This window comes from Eleutherodactylus coqui, chromosome 12, assembly GCF_035609145.1.
Source record: "Eleutherodactylus coqui strain aEleCoq1 chromosome 12, aEleCoq1.hap1, whole genome shotgun sequence".
Classification (NCBI taxonomy): domain Eukaryota; kingdom Metazoa; phylum Chordata; class Amphibia; order Anura; family Eleutherodactylidae; genus Eleutherodactylus; species Eleutherodactylus coqui.
Genome location: NC_089848.1, coordinates 39,021,480 through 39,035,733, shown reverse-complemented (window position 1 = coordinate 39,035,733; position 14,254 = coordinate 39,021,480). Strand labels below are relative to the sequence as shown.

Below are 14,254 nucleotides of genomic sequence, written 5' to 3'. Positions count from 1 at the left end.
TATGGAGACAGTGCTAGACTACCAGGGAAGAGGATGTTGAATGTACTAGACACCAGAAATTCCATTCTGCCTGATAGGCCAAGTTCAAGTGTGAGTTCTTGACCCTCCCATATTTCCCAGAAGGGCACTGTGTGGCTCGTAAGTCTTCTTACACCTGCTTGGCGCTCTCCACAAAGAGAAACCGTATCCCTGCCGACCCACATCCTAGGTCAAGAGAACCAAACCGTACCTCTATTACTATGCACTGAAGGAGGGGTAAGAACTCCAAAGTAGTTGTTTCTAGAAGGGTGCCATTTCCTCATGGAAAAGATTCTGATTTCACTATGGAGGAATTATTGCTTCTCCAGTTTGCATATTATATTACTATAAATAAGGAAGATGGAACAATACCTCTGCAGCGCCACCTATTGGATGGCAACATTCCTGCAAATCAATGTCCAACCCTTTATATGGGTCTTTGAAACAATGATTGGGAACTGAAAACCAAGCCAGAGTCCATCTAGACACAGCTTTTCAAGGCGTTTGACCTTCATCAGTGTGCAGTAGGATTCTGGCTTGGTTAGCGAGAGGCCTGTGATGTGAGTTGGGAGGGGTATCATCACTCCTTAAGGAGACACCTAGAAGGCGAGTGAGGAGACTTATAAGGCCATGCATGCCTCTGGGAAATATATGTAAATAAGGAAGACGAAATAATACCTCTGCAGCGCCAACTATTGGATGGCATGGCCTATAAATCTCTTTAAGCCCTTTTGGCACATTCCATAAAGAGAAGCCGTGCACAAGAACCAGCATGCTAATGCTTCACTGTGGGAAATCTGTTGCAATTCTGCCACATCTGAATGTGGCCTTTAAGCTTCACAAAGCCCTTAGATAAATGAGAGCTATGGCACCATTGCATGGGAGACCCTGGTGGAACGACAGGTTGTCTAGACATTGTTCTGCAGGAGATCAGATGCGTCTTAAGTGTCTGGCAGGATTTACGCCTCTCTTCCTCGGAAATAAACACAGTTCATAAAATAACTGTAAAACAAGGAATTGAAGCATTCTAGCTTTTTAGTTTATTAGAAACCACAAGTCCAACTTATTTGGAGAGCAGAAAATTAGTTTAAAAAATATATATATATATATTACAAAACTTCAATGAAAATCTCCTATAAAACTGGCGAAGCTTGTATGCCGGAATATATACTGGAAGTTAATCTGAACTGTGAAGTTTTATCAGGATGTAAGACAATGCATATAATGGCTGCAGATATTTAGGCAACAGCAGGGATGAAATACTGCATGGATACATCATCATGTAGGAATATAAAGTGGACCATCCGCTTGTGGACAATATCTGCAAAGAGAAGAAAAAAAACCTCAAATCACAGAAGTCTGCAGGTCAGTTCTGTATTTCCAAAATTAAATGAGTGGCCCCCATCTTCGTTATAGCGGTGCTCAAGGGCTCAGAGCTTCCCTATGAAGTAACAGACTTCTGGTGCCTAAAAGGATTCATCGCTTTTCAATATTAATACTGGCTTAAAGCTTGGTGGCCCGTTGAGTAGTTATATAGTTTGCAAGGCTATTAGCTCCTCCTTGACTTAAGCCCCATTTACACGATACCCAACACTCGTCCCAGCATGTAGAGAGTATTGTTGGCTCGCAGCGGGGCGGCAGGCGGAGATTTCTCTCCTCAATCCCCTGTCCCTCTCCATTCACTAACACAGCCGCTGTTCAGTTGTTTTACAAGGTGCCGAGGGACTGACATGGGCTATACGCGCCGTTCCACCCCCGCCCTCCGAGGCTCCGCGCCGCTCCACCCCCTCCCGGTAGTCGCTACGCGCGCCGCTCCGCCCCCTCCCCCGGTAGCCGCTCCACGCGCCGCTCTGCTCCACCCCACCCCACCCCCCCGCGCGTGCGCGGTAGCCGCTACGCGCGCCGCTCCATCCCCCCGCCTCAGCCGCTACGCCCCCCCCCCCCCGCCAGCGGCTACGCGTGCTGCGCCGCTCCCCCCGCCCTCGGTAGCCGCTCCGCTCCCCCCCGCCCTAAGTAGCCACTACGCGCGCTGCTCCACTCCCCCCCGCCCTCGGTAGCCGCTACGTGCGCCGCTCCACCCCCCCCCCCCCCCCCGCCCTCAGTAGCCGCTACAAGCCCTAGATGCTGCAGCGGGGTCTCCATGTGCTGTCCAGGACTGTTGGGCAGTTTTAGTGACAACTAATTACATTTCCTTCTAAAGGAAATGAAGCTTCACATTATGACCATCCAGATAATGAGGCGATTACTTACTACATATGGCTTTATTTGGGTGCACCTGCTGTCCCGCAAGAAACTGCAGAAGCTTCTTTATATCAACTCTGGCTTCTGACATGGCGTCTGCGTCTCCATCCTGAGTGTTACATTGTGAACTCCCATCAGAAACTGGCGGGGAGAGAAATGGGGAGAGAAAGGGATTTGTTTAATTATTATTGGTTAGACAAAGCCAAGCTACAAGGAAAAGTCACCACTTCACTAAAATGTGACAATACACTACACAACACGACCCAGCCATGTGACACGACCCGACCCAACCCTGTGACACTACACCACATAACACAAACCTGACCCTGTGACAATAGGCTTAAAAATTGTATTATACAAAAGGGCAATCAGGTTGGCGTTAGTAAAGATTGTAAAGTGTGATTGCTCCCAACAAGAGAAACCAAGTAATCCTGTAGATGACAAGTTTTAATGGGTAACAAAAATACATGATGTTATAGCAAGCTTTCCAACCTCTCAGGGTTCTACTAAGTTTAAACCTGAAGAAGAACCCCGAGTAGGTTGGAAGCTCGCTGCAACATCATGTATTTTTGTTAGCCATCTCAAGGCATCATCTACCAGATGACTTTGTTTCTTACTGAGAACAATCACACTTTGCTCCACTGGCGACACCGGCCCGTCCGTCCGTCTATCCATCCATCCATCCACACTGTAGACCAATTCCTCAATATTATATGCTGCTTCGGAGCCTTATACAAGATCTAAAAAACACAGAGAAGGGGACATAAGCCGACAATGTACCACTAGGAGGCCAGGTAGAAGCAGCGCATCCGGCTACAAGCGGACATGGTTGTTCCACAGTATCTACGCACGGACTTTGTTGACTTCTCCTTGCTGCACAATGTAAAGGCTTTATGCTCCTTGGAGAGTTTTCTAGGACCGTCGCCACGACCGGTTCTACTCAGCGGATTAGATCAGCTCAGTAATACGGATGTGTTACAGAGGACATCACAGCCGCAGGTCAGCAGTATTTCAGCATTGTTTGATTTGTAACATGTGATATTGTAACACCCAGACCCTCTCAGAATGGCGGAGGTTCCACACACCCTCCTTCCTAAAATATTGTGCTATGACTGAATCACAATGTATGCTCCGCTGCAGCCGGGAAGAACGTCCGTTGGATGGATATAGATATAGGATTAGTCCATAACTGTTAAAGTGTCACAACGTTGTTTAATACATTATATTTCTTGGTGCTTATTGTACATTTCTTAAAGTAGTATCTCAGTTCAACAATCTGGACTAGACAACAATATCACACACTGCATGTGGAACGTCTTCAGGGCCTTCACTTTTTTTTTTTACATTTTGTTACGTTGTAGCCAAGTTTTCCCCCCACTATTCTGCACTCAGTACCCCATAATGACAAAGTGACAACAGAATGTTAGAAATCTTTGCACATTTTTCATTGACATAAGTGTTCACGCCCTTTGACATTTAGTTGTGGGGTCCTCCCATTTGTTTTCATCATCTATGAGATGTTTCTGCACCTTTATTGGAGTCACATGTGGTAAATTCAATGAAAGCCGCCTGGAGTTTGCCAAAAAGCACCTAAAGGACTGAGAAACAAGATTTTCTGGTCTGATAAAATCAGGATTGAACTTTTTGGCCTCGATTCTAAGTGTTCTTTCTGCAGGAAACCGGGCGCCGCTCATCACCTGCCCAATACCATCCCTACACTGAAGCCTGGTGGTGGCAGCATCAGTCTTTGGGGGAGTTTTAGGACAGGGAGACCGGTCAGGGTTGATGGAAAGCTGAATGGAGCAAAGTACAGAGATATTCTTAATACAACTCTGATCCAGAGCACAAAAAGACCTGAGACTGGGCAGAAGGGTCACCATCCAACAAGACAATGACCCTAAGCATACAGCCAAGACAATACAGGAGGGGCTGAGGGACAGCGCTGTGAATGTCCTGGAGTGGCCCAGCCAAAGATATAACTTGAACCCAATCAAACCTCTTTTGAGAAACCTCAAAAATGGAGGTCCACAGACGGCCCCCATCCAACCTGACAGACCTTGAGGCTCCGTAGAGAAGAATGGCAGAAAATTCCCAAATCCAAGTGTGCAAACGTTATGGCTAAAGTTGAGCCCAACAAACATGTATTATTTCAGAAGATGCGTTTAAGATAAAACATCCGTGTTTTCCAATTATATTTCAATCACATTTCTTCTCCAAATCCAAAAGGACTCCTGATTGCAAAGCGGAATTGTGTAATCTTAGCTCATTCTGGAAAAACGCAGATATTCTGATATGTTCTATGAATAATCTTGTCTCTATACTTCTATACTGGTTTCAATCAATGCTTCAAATAAAACCCAGACATGTTTTGCTCACAAGATTTTGTGCCTTGGACCGAAACACGAACAAGGTAATCTCCTTATTTGTGGAGGATTCAATGCCGTTTCTGACACACAGAGCAACCTCTAAACGGAGATAGACTGTTTCTAAAACTAAGCCATGTTCTATCTCCAGACCACATTTTTAGCCACGCGGTATGTCTGACTGTGTTTGATAATACAATCTATCTTACTGGAAGGCACAGGAGGAAACTGCGAGTCCTGAATGACAGAGAAACAAGAATAGCTTTCATGGGGAAGGAAGGCATTGGTGAACATTCCCAAGCTACCGGACATAATTATATACCATCCACCACCCCCGGCCACAGACAGCTGGAGAAGTAGTCCGTATATTTTATGCTAAATGTTGGATGTATTCAGGACAGGGGCAGTGAATTATTGTTTGTGCATCATGCGAGTGTTTGGTACAACTTATTTGAACCCACAATGTGTATGCTGGTTAATGTCTGCGTCTTAAGAGTCAATGAACGTCCAAAGTAGGCAGAGGAGAGATCAGACAAGAAAGTGCTCATCTTCCCACTTTTTCTGGAAGAAAGACCCTATATGTGACAATCAGGGAGCAAATATGCTCTGATTCATAGGTGTGGCGATAAGATGAACAAAATGTTCATATCACGTGCCCCTCCCCCTGGTCACTTAGTTGTACAGGGACAGATCCTCTTCATCCCTCTGTAGCCTCTTCTAGGCTGGCTCACTTCAACCCATCATCTCAGGAGGAATCATGGCTAGAGCAGCACGATCTTGCTTTACAAAATAATTTCATCCTCCTCTCACCATGCAGGTAGCTGACTACCAAATGGAGGAGCCAATAACACCTGTGCAGGATACCGTTAAGACATCCACTCACACTGCCTCTTGATAATGCTTGGCGTTCACTCCCACACATAGTGGATACAGGGTGCCAGACCATTCTGATATATGTAGTTCACCATGCAGACCAGCAACCTATTAATGACGCCATGATAATTCGGCGGGTTGCCCTAAATTTCCATCAGTGAACCACATTGGTACTGCCACCCTGGGCTCCCCCTGGAGTCTTAATGCCACGCTGCATGTGAATGATAGATAATAAATGCAAGGCATTGGTTGAATGTTGGCCAGGGTGGCAGTACCAATGTGGTTCACTGATGGAAATGCAGGGCAACACGCCGAATTATCATGGCGTCAATAATAGGTTGCTGGTTTGCATGGTGAACTACATATATCAGAATGGTCTGGCACCCTGTATCCACAATGTGTGGGAGTGTACACCAACCATCCACCCCCCTCATTATCAGGAGGCAGTGTGAGTGGGTCTTTTATCGGTGTTCTGCACAGGTGTTATTGGCTCCTCCATTTGGTAGTCAGCTACCTGCATGGTGAGAGGAGGATGCATCTATATGCACTCCTCAGTCAGTAAGTAACGGCCATTTTCTGTGATTGTTTTTAATTCTTTATTTCCCCTTCTGTGATGCACAAAACAATCTCAAGGCTGCAGCTCTAGCTGCAATTCAACCTGAGATAAAGCCTTAAGTAACAAGGACCCATTCCATATATCCTTGACTACTGAAGTGCCTCCCTACAAGATACATCCTTGGCAGAGAAAAGGTTAAAGTTTATTTAAACCTATTTAACCCCTTCCCGCCCCAGGACGTACCAGTACGTCCTGGGAGCCTGGTACTTCCCGCAACAGCACGTACCGGTACGTCCTGGGGATAGCGCGAGATCACATATGATCCAGCGCTATCCCGCAGCGGGAGTCTGCTGTCAGTCACAGCCGGCGTCCTGCTGTTAACCCCTTCCGTGCCGCGATCTAAGTCATCGCGAGAGCCCGGCCTGTCACCATGGCAACAGGACGCCAGACACTGTAGCTCTGCCATGCCTTATGACAGCGATCATAGGCATAGTGCTGCAAGTCCCTCAGAGGGACTGAAATAGTGTAAAAAAAAAAAAAAGTTAAAAAAACCCCCTTTTTTATGCTTTTTCTAATATTAGCATAAAAAAAATTAAACCCCCACATATTGGGTACTGACGTGTACAAAAAGGTGAACACGCTTTTTATTTTGTACAGCAAAAAACCTAAAAAAAAAAAAGCTAAAAAACAGAGGCAAAATGCTAGTTTTTATAGAGCTCCGTACATAGAAAAATAAAAAAAAGTTACAGGACTTTGAATGCAGCTATAGAGAAAAAAAAAAAAAAAAAAGATTTCCAAAAAAAAAAAAAAAAAAGGTTTTTATTGCAAAAAAGTGTACTAAAAACCTAAAAAAAAAAATATATAAGAATTTTGGTATCGTTGTAACCGTACCGACCTGCAGAAAATTTAGTGTGACATTTATGCTGCATGATTAACGCTGTAAAAAAAAAATCTATGTCAGAATTGATGCGTTTTCTCTCCCTGTTATCATAAAAAAAAAAAAAAGTTTTACGATATAGCCTATGTACCCAAAAGTGGCACCGATAAAAACTACAGCTCGCTACGCAAAAAACAAGCCCTTATAAGGCCGCGTCGACGGAAAAATAAAAAAGTTATGGTTTTTGAAAAATGGAGATGGAAAAATACCAAAAATCGCTTGGTCCTCAACGCCAAAATAGGCCGTGTCTTTAACCCCTTCATGACATGGCCTATTTTGAGCTTAAGGACGCAACAATTTTTGGTGGATTTTCTTCTCCGTTTATCAAAAGTCATAACTTTTATTTTTCCGTCGACGCGGCCGTATGAGGGCTTGTTTTTTGCGTGGCGAACTGTAGTTTTTATCGGTGCCACTTTTGGGTACGTAGACTATATTGTAAAACTTTTTTTTTTTTTTTTAATGATAGCAGGGAGAGAAAACGCATCAATTCTGCCATAGATTTTTTTTTTTTTTTTTACAGCATTAATCATGCAGCATAAATGAGACATTCCATTTTTTCTGCGGGTCGGTACGGTTACAACGATACCAAAATTCTTACATTTTTTTTTAGGTTTTCCCACTTTTCTGCAATAAAAACCCTTTTTCTTGGAAATCTTTTTTTTTTCTAAATCGCTGCATTCAAAGTCCTGTAACTTTTTTATTTTTTGATGTACGGCACTCTATGAGGGCTTATTTTTTGCAAGACAAGCTGTAGATTTTATTGGTACGATTTTGGGGTACATACGGCTTTTTTGATCACTTTTATTGCGTTTTTAGTGAGGCATTTTGCCTCAGTTTTTTAGCGTTTTTTTAAGCGTTTTTTTCCATGCACAGTCAAAAGCATGTGCAACTTATTGTACGCGTCGTTACGGACGCGACAATACCAAATATGTGGGATTTTATATTTTTTTTACCTTTTTTTATGCTAATCTGAGAAAAAGCATAAAAAAAGTTTTCTCTTTTTTTACATTTTTTTTAAATTCTTTTTTTAATCTTTGTTTTTTTTACACTATTTGAGTCCCTCTGAGGGACTTTAACCACTGCTCTGATGATCGCTGGTATAAGGCATGGCAGAGCTACTGCTCTCCCATGCCTTATCGCTTATACAGCGATCCTAGGCATAGGCAATACAGGACGCCAGTGTCTGGCGTCCTGTTGCCATGGCGACAGGCCGGGCTCTCGCGATGACATCGCGAGTTCCGGCCGGAGACACAGAGGGAGCCACGCTCCCTCTGTGAACTCTTTCCCTGCTGCGATCTACTTAGATCGCGGCAGGGAAGGGGTTAACAGCGGGGGCGCATCTCCGATGCCCCCCCGCTGTTGCAGCGGGACGCATCTCCGATGCCCCCCCACTGTTGCAGCGGGACGCCGGCTGTGACTGACAGCCGGCTCCCGCTGCGAGAGAGCGCTGGATCATATGTGATCCCGCGCTATCTCCAGGACGTACGTTTACGCCCTGTTGCGGGAAGTACCAGGCTGCCAGGACGTAAACTTACGCCCTGCAGCGGGAAGGGGTTAATACCCCATAGAAGTTAAGTGACGGTACTAGTCTTGCTATGGTTGTCACAACTTTGTAGCTTCCATCACATCTCAGACATTGCAATACTTCTACAACTACAAAGACATAATACAGCAGACAGGCATTAAAGAATGAATGAGTACAGCAGCACCTACCCCAAGGAGGATTTCCCAGATCCTTGAAATGTGTGGAAACAGAAACGAGATCAGTCTCTATTTTCAAATTAATTTCTCCATTTCTATTGGCTTCAATGACCTTTAAAATAAAATGAATGCATTTAGGATTCCTCTTTTATGCAGCTCTTATTATATATGGCCGTACACAGGTGTAATTGCTAGTAAATCATGATGATAATGTATGCATATATTTTAGTAACCCTTTAGCACGATACATTATTGCACTGCCGTAATAAAGTAGGACCACACTCATCCAGTAGCAGACCAGAGAAGTGCTGTGCAACTATGGAGTAAAAGGGAAGAACTGCACTACAGGCTTGTTACACGTCTAGCACAATGTTTATTGCATCGGGGGCTGAAGACAAGTGTAGCATTTTACTTCTTTTGAAAGCCCAATGCAATAAATAATTATGTTTTAATTACATAAGCCAGTGGTGCGGTCCCCCCAGTTTATGGTGCACACTCCACCACTGACTTGGCTCTCTAGCTTGCACTATTAGATGCTTATCCGGGTTTACGGGATCCAGTCTAGCACACAACAAAAAAACTAGAATCCCAGCTCTGAACAGTGACTGCGACTTAGCTTCATGGTAGCCTAAGCTGCAAAGGAAGCCTAAAGTAGAGTGAACATTCCTGGTGTCTGTCTAGTGGCTCCGGCTGACGGTGGACCCCAACCTCATCGTTTACACAGCAGCTCTGTGCCGAGATAGGCTGCTATACATGAGTGCAGGATAAAATGGATTATACCTACCTGATAATCAGGTTTCCAGTAGTCTCCACGACAGCACCAATTGAGATTGCCTCCTCCTGATAGGACAGGAACAAACTGAGAGGTTAAAAGCTCCCCCCCTTCCCCACTTTCCTCAGTGGATTCTAACGAATTGCCGGGGTAGGAGCTCAACTTAAAATTTTATTATTTTTTTTATTTATTTTTTATTTTATTTTATTTTATTTTTTTTTTTTTTTTTTAATAAAATTATATTATATATATATATGTTTTTTTATATTATATAGTTTCTTTTCTATCAATTTAGGGAGGGAAGGTACGGGTGCTGTCGTGGAGACTACTGGAAACCTGATTATCAGGTAGGTATAATCCATTTTTTCCCCCAGTCGTCTCCACGACAGCACCAATTGAGACGTACCAACTAAAGTTTCCCTAGGGTGGGATTGCTGCCGAGAGGACTTTGCAACCGAAGGCCATGTCCTCGTCCTGCTGCACTTTTACCCTATAGTGTTTAATAAACATGTGGGGTTTCTTTCAGGCTGCGGCTTTGCATATCTGCTCGACCGAAGCTGAGCTATGTTCGGCCCATGAGGATGCTACTGCCCTTGTAGAATGGGCTTTAAGAGCTAAGGGGATTTCCTTCCCGAGGGCCTTATAGGACTCTATGATGGCCCGGTGGATCCACCTGGCTATGGAGCTTTTTGCTGCTTTGCTCCCTTTATTTGGGCCACTGAACTGGATGAACACGTTGTCGTCCCGCTTCCAGTGGCTTGTCGCCTCTATGTAGCCTAGGACTGCTCTCCTAACGTCCAGGCAGTTGAGGGTTTTTTCTTCCTCGTTTTTAGGTTTACTAAAATTTGAGGGGATTATTATGTCCTGGGACCTATGAAAATGTGATCCTACTTTTGGCATAAACGCCGGGTCCGTTTTAAGTACTAATTCGGTGGCCGAGATTTTCAGGAACGGGTGGCGAATGGACAAGGCCTACAGCTCGCTAGCCCGTCTTGCGGAGGTGATGGCTACTAAGAAAATGGTCTTAATAGTAAGCATTTTTATGGGTAGTGCTTCGATCGGCTCGAATGGTACCGTTGTCCTGGCCCCTAGGGCCCAGTTAAGGTTCCAGACTGGAAAAAGATTTATGGGCCCAGGCCGTAATCTAGTTGCTGCTGCTAGGAACCTGTTGACCCATCTGTTGTCTGAGAACTTTGTGTCACATATGGCGCTAAGGGCTGTGACCTGGAACTTCAGGGTGCTTGGAGAGAGGCCCGTCTCTAGGCCCCTCTGCAAGAACTCTAAGATTAGAGGGATGTCCGGGACAGAATCCCCGCGATCCCTTCCCTGTCTCCATGAGGAGACCCTTCTCCAACTTTCTGGTAGATAAGGTGGGTAGTCTTTTTTCTGCTGGACATTAACGTTTCTACTCCTCTGTCTGAGAATCCCTTCTCTTTTGGTGAGGATTCCTCAAGAGCCATGCTGTTAAGTGGAGCCTGTCTAGGCTCAGATGGCTCAGTGGGCCCTGCGATAGAAGACCTGTTCAGGTAGGGAAGATGACTGGGTCCTGGACGCTCAGTTGCTACAAGACCGAACCAGCTTCTTTTGGCCCAGAAGGGGGTCACCAGGATTAGTGTGCATACCTGGGTTCTGAAATATTGTAAGACTCTGGGGATCAACGGTATAGGGGGGAAGGCGTACACCAGCCCCTCTCCCCAGTCTTGGCCTAGGGCGTCTACTGCTGTCGGACAATCTCCTGGCCGGAGGGAGAAGAAATTGCTTACTTTGGCATTTTTCCCTGGTTGCGAACAGGTCCAATTGTGGGATCCCCCACTGATTGATCAGGATTCTGAATGCTTTCAGGGAGAGAGATCATTCTCCTGGGTCTATTTGCCTCCTGCTGAGAAAGGCCGCTTTTGGTTTAGCGTCCCCTTCAAATGGGTTGCCGTGATCGAGAGGATCCGGCCCTCTGCCCAGTGGAAATTTTTCTGTGCAATGTTTTGCAGAGCGGGAGATCTTGTGCCCCCTTGGTGTCGTATATGGGCGACCGCGGTGATATTGTCTGACAGTATCTTTATATGCTGGTCCCGTAGCGAGTTCCCTAACTGCTGTAGGATCTGCCATACGGCCTGTAGTTCCCTGTGATTTGAGGACTGTTCTTTTGTTCTTTGAGGTCATGGGCCCTGAAAGAACTGGTTCCCCACGTGCGCTTCCCATCCCCAGGCGCTTGCATCCGTTGTGATGCGAGTGGCTGGGTTTTGTAGCCAATGAACCTCTCTCCGCAGGTTCTCTGGGGATGCCCACCAACGCAGGCATGTTTTCGCCGCGCTTGGAATGTACATTCTTGTCCCTAGAGAGGACTGCTTCTTGTCCCACGTGGATAGGACTGAGGCTTGCAGGGCTCTGGTGTGAGCCTGGGCCCATGCCACTCCTGGAATGCCTGAAGTCAAGCTTCCCAGGAGAGACCTGGCTTCCCGAATTGTGCATAGTTGTCTCCGTAAAAAGGTTTTGACTAGCAGTCGGATTTTTTGTATTCTCTCCTCGGTTAGGCAGGAGCAGTTAGGAGTTCTCTGGACTCTGCTATTATTTGGACCGACTTCTTCCTCAGGTAGGCGGCTACCTCCGCCATAATTTTGGTGAAGATTCTGGGTGCTGAGGAGATCCCGAAGGGCAGGCATCTGAATTGATGGTGCTCTATTCCTTTGCCCATATCCACTGCGAGCCTTAGGTATTTCCGGGACCCCTCGTGGATCGGTACGTGGAAATAAGCATCCTTTAAAATCGATGGATGCCCTGTAGGCTCCTTTGGGAATCAACTTTATCGTTGAGGAGATGGACTCCATCTTGAATTTCCTGTATCTGATGCAGGTGTTCAGAGGTTTCAGGTTCACTATCATCCGCTGTTTCCCACAGGGTTTCCTTACTAAGAAGAGCCTGGAATAATGGCCCTGGGTCTCCTCGTTTTGCGGTACGGGGGATATTGCATTTAGTTGTTGCAGGTCCCCAACGGTTTGCCTTAGTAGGTGTAACTGTTTGGAGCCTCCCGTGATAATGAATTTTCTTCTGGGGAGGGACACCAGTTCTATCCGGTATTCCTGCTGTAAGATCTTTGGGATCCATGGGCCTTCGGAAATCGCGGCCCCTTGATCCACAAAGCCCTCCAGCCTTGCCCCTACGGGGATGGCGTCAGGGTCTCTGATTTGGCTCCCCCTGGTGGGGGTAAAAGAGGATATTCCTTCCTCTGCCCCCCCTGGGGTAACTCCAGCGGCCTGTCTTGCCCCTGCCTTGGTAGGTCTCTGGCTGTTGCTTTGGGGCCCGGAAGAAGGTCTTCCCTCTCTGTGGTTTTTCTTCCGGGGTTTTTTTTTTTTTTTTTTGTCGGCCGCCTTCTCTAGAATTTTGTCAAGGTCCGGTCCGAACAAAAACTGGCCGTAGAACGAGAGGGCGCATAGCTTATTTTTGACCACGATTTCAGCCATAACACTCTTCTGGCTGAGTTAGACCGGGCTGTAGCTGTCGCCGAGAGTTTGACAGTTTCGGCCGCGGCGTCCGCTAGGAAATTTGTTGCCATACGCAGGACCGGAAGGGAATTTAGGATCTGTTCCCTCGGCGTCTTATTGGTTAGGTGTAGCTGTAGCTGTTCTAGCCGTACCCCCAGAGTTCGCGCCACACGAGTGGTTGCGATCCCTGGCCTAAGTCTGTTTGCCGCTGCCTCCCATGATTTTAGAAGGCCCTCAGCTTTGCGATCCATGGGATCTTTTAACTGTGCGGCGTCCTCCACTCTTTTTGGATTATTTTGGTGATATTCTTGTGGACAGGGAAGGTATGCTTGCGCCTCTCCCCTAGTCCCCGAAATATCTCATCTTGTAGGGTACGTGGTTCTCTGGGCTCTTCCATTTTTAGGGTAGCCCTGACTGACTTAATCAATTCCATTAAGTCGTCCTGATGGAATAAGTATTTTTTGTAGTCCTCCTAATCTGAGGACTCCTCGGCCGCCTGTTCCTCTTGCACCGACCGATGGAACTCTCTGAGTCGGAAGGCTCGTCAGGAACATACGCCCTTTTCTGGCGTTTCGCTGGCGGCGCCAGCTGTGACGTTAGGGCTGATCTACCTCTTCTTTCACCAGCTTCCTAACGTCCTCCTGATTCCTCTTTAACTAGCCTAGCTACGCATGCCTTGCATAGAGGCCTCTGGTACGTAGCTGGCAGTTTTATCCCGCAATCCGCGCATTTTCTGAGTTTTGTTCTGGGGGTGATGTCTTTTTATATCCCCCTGACAAATAAAGCATTTTTTGTGGGTAAGTATGCAATTTTCCATACACAATACACTGGATATTTGCATTGTATTTTTGCGGGTACATATGCAATTTTCCATACACAATACACTGGATATTTGCATTGTATTTTTTGCAGGTAAATATGCAATTTTCCATACACAATACACTGGATAATTGCATTGTATTTTTTGCCGCACTGGCTACTTACGGCCGCTGAGGCTGAGGTTTCAGCTGTCTCTGGGGCTGGAGCACTCATTACTATACCGGTGTTGCAGACACCCTGCGACCTGTAGTGCTGGTTTGTTCTGGCTTCTCTCAGGTTCCTATTTTTTTTAAATTTTCGCGCTCCTGCGCTAAGCCCCGCCCCCTCCGCTCCTGATGCAGATGCGATGACGTCATCGCGCTGGGCATGTGACGCGGCGCCCCGCCCCCCCGCCGTCGGAGGGCTTCCTGGAGCGTCGCGCTGTAACTTCTGCAGGGAGGACGAGGGGGACTGAGGCTCCCGCTTTGTACCCCCCATGGGCCGCCGCGGGAGGAACCT

General features: G+C 46.4%; 1 protein-coding gene across 2 annotated transcripts in view; it reads right to left on the bottom strand.

Annotated features, from left to right (window-relative positions):
• Window positions 1-1,035: 1,035 nt before the first annotated feature.
• HUS1 (HUS1 checkpoint clamp component) overlaps window positions 1,036-14,254 on the bottom strand; it is a 52,711-nt gene continuing 39,492 nt past the window's right edge. For both annotated transcript variants that reach the window (XM_066585023.1, XM_066585022.1), the window contains exons 6-8: window positions 8,702-8,801; window positions 2,269-2,400; window positions 1,036-1,339 (exon numbers count right to left, since the gene is read on the bottom strand). In XM_066585023.1, coding sequence (XP_066441120.1) covers window positions 1,257-1,339; window positions 2,269-2,400; window positions 8,702-8,801 — 315 coding nt within the window. In that variant the 3' untranslated portion in view covers window positions 1,036-1,256. The remainder of the gene's footprint in view (window positions 1,340-2,268; window positions 2,401-8,701; window positions 8,802-14,254) is intronic.